Source organism: Cucurbitaria berberidis (assembly GCF_010015615.1).
Source record: "Cucurbitaria berberidis CBS 394.84 unplaced genomic scaffold K460scaffold_2, whole genome shotgun sequence".
Classification (NCBI taxonomy): Eukaryota; Fungi; Ascomycota; class Dothideomycetes; order Pleosporales; family Cucurbitariaceae; genus Cucurbitaria; species Cucurbitaria berberidis.
The window spans coordinates 6,594,391-6,596,086 of record NW_024468936.1 but is presented as its reverse complement, the minus strand read 5'-3'; the positions used below and the strand labels follow the sequence as shown (position 1 = coordinate 6,596,086).

General features: G+C 54.2%; 1 protein-coding gene across 1 annotated transcript; it reads right to left on the bottom strand.

Annotated features, from left to right (window-relative positions):
* Positions 1 to 414: 414 nt before the first annotated feature.
* Positions 415 to 957, bottom strand: K460DRAFT_277120 (uncharacterized protein; the record flags this gene model as incomplete). Its single annotated transcript, XM_040928162.1, has 1 exon — positions 415 to 957. One exon carries the CDS (start codon positions 955 to 957, stop codon positions 415 to 417), a length of 543 nt encoding a protein of 180 aa, XP_040791986.1.
* Positions 958 to 1,696: the final 739 nt, after the last annotated feature.

The window sequence follows — 1,696 nt, the reverse complement described above, 5'->3', positions numbered from 1 at the left end:
TGATTCGATACTGAAGGGACCCGGCATCTGTCTAGCTCAACGCCAGCATGCGGAGCGCTTGGTACTAAGCTATGGACAGGCGAGATGCAGTACATGCGAAGCAAGGAAAAGAAAAATGCATTTTGGTATCAATAAAGCGACTGATGGCTCACTCCAGCGCTTGGAGGTGATCGCAACGAACAAGTAGCGAGTTGATGCAAAGGAAAAACGCCCCCTATCCCAAAAAGAAATCTTTTTGGTTGCATTACTGCCTAGTTGTAGTGGGTGGTGTAAGAAGACGCCGATAATGCTCCGAGTCCTGGGGGAAATACAAGTTCGAGATTCGTAGGGTAAGAAAAGTCGTGTCGCCATGGTGGATGCAGTCTATGTTTTCGCAGTTCTCCTTGGTGATTGTGCATGCCTCTGGCCGGCGAGTCAACTGCCACCGACTGATGTGGTCCGTCCAGGAGAGTAATCCCCACGTCGCCTGGCTTCGTCGCGAATCAACTTCTCGACATGCATAGCTGCATCGCTGGGATTGACACCAGCGGTGAGGTAGCCGCCAGCGGCCTCTTCAAGCTCCAGAGGAGTGACAGCGCCAGGACTTGCCAAAGGTGCGAGTCGAGGGCTCGTCGGTTTTGCGTTAGGACCTCGAACTTGCCGGTTTGTGTTGGCGAGGAGCTGTTGCTGGTAGAGATACATCTGCTTCTGGACTTCATACTGTCTGTTGTTGCCTGGTCGAGGTGAGACAGGAGCCTGAGGGCTGTTAGGACCAGTGACTGGCGTTGCTGCCTGGCTGGAGTTTTGGGATGAGGCAAAGTTGGCAGGGTGGAAGCGTGGCAGTGATGGAAGCCTCAGGTGTGCGGCAGGCCCAGTGTTGGTAGATTGGCGTGCACTCAAGGCCGGTCGGCGTCGAGCCTGTGAAGGGATGTCGAGAGGCTGAGTCCGAGGCGAGAGAGGCGAGCTGATTGAAGGCATGGCGCGGTCGCCTGTTCGAGGTGACATGTTTTGGTGATGTGAAGTGTCGGGTTTGAAGATGACTCTCGAGAGCGATGAGGGCGAAGTCGGCCTCATATGACGTGTGGCGGGTGGCCTCGTTGAAAGTCTGTGAGGAAAAGTGCGAGCTGGCGAAGCGATGGATATGAGATTAAGAATCGAGACGAGAAGACAAGATAAAGTACCGTCTGTTCCGAGCGGGAACGCACAGATAGTGGCGGTGTCTAAATGTATCGGGCAGCGGGAGGGTCCTGGAATGCTGGGTCCTAAGAGACAGGCTTGGGGCGGAGGACAATCTTATTGGAAAGGAATAACGATGATCTTCCGCTGAAGGTGCGCTGTCGTAATGACGATCCCAAGGAGGATGAGAAGCTGTGGGCCTGTTAATGGCAGCACATGAATAAACTGGCTATCAGTTGCAACGTGTGGCTGCGGGCCGGTGTGGATGGCGGAGGGGAGGCGCGTGTGTTTTCCCGTAGACTGGGTCCGCAATCAAAGTAAAATAAGCTGGCGTATGTTGACTAGTTGTGGTAATGAAGTGAGACTAGTTGTTGCAAGTAGTAGGGCAACAGCAGATATTGTGTTGTGGGCCACCGTGTTGGGCTCATTTGACGGGTGGGGGGAAAAGTGCGGTACCAAGCATTTTGTACTTGGAGTTGCGACAGAGGCCTGCCGTCCAACTACGCGCTGCTATCGTCATCTGGCGGGCTGCCCTTGGCTT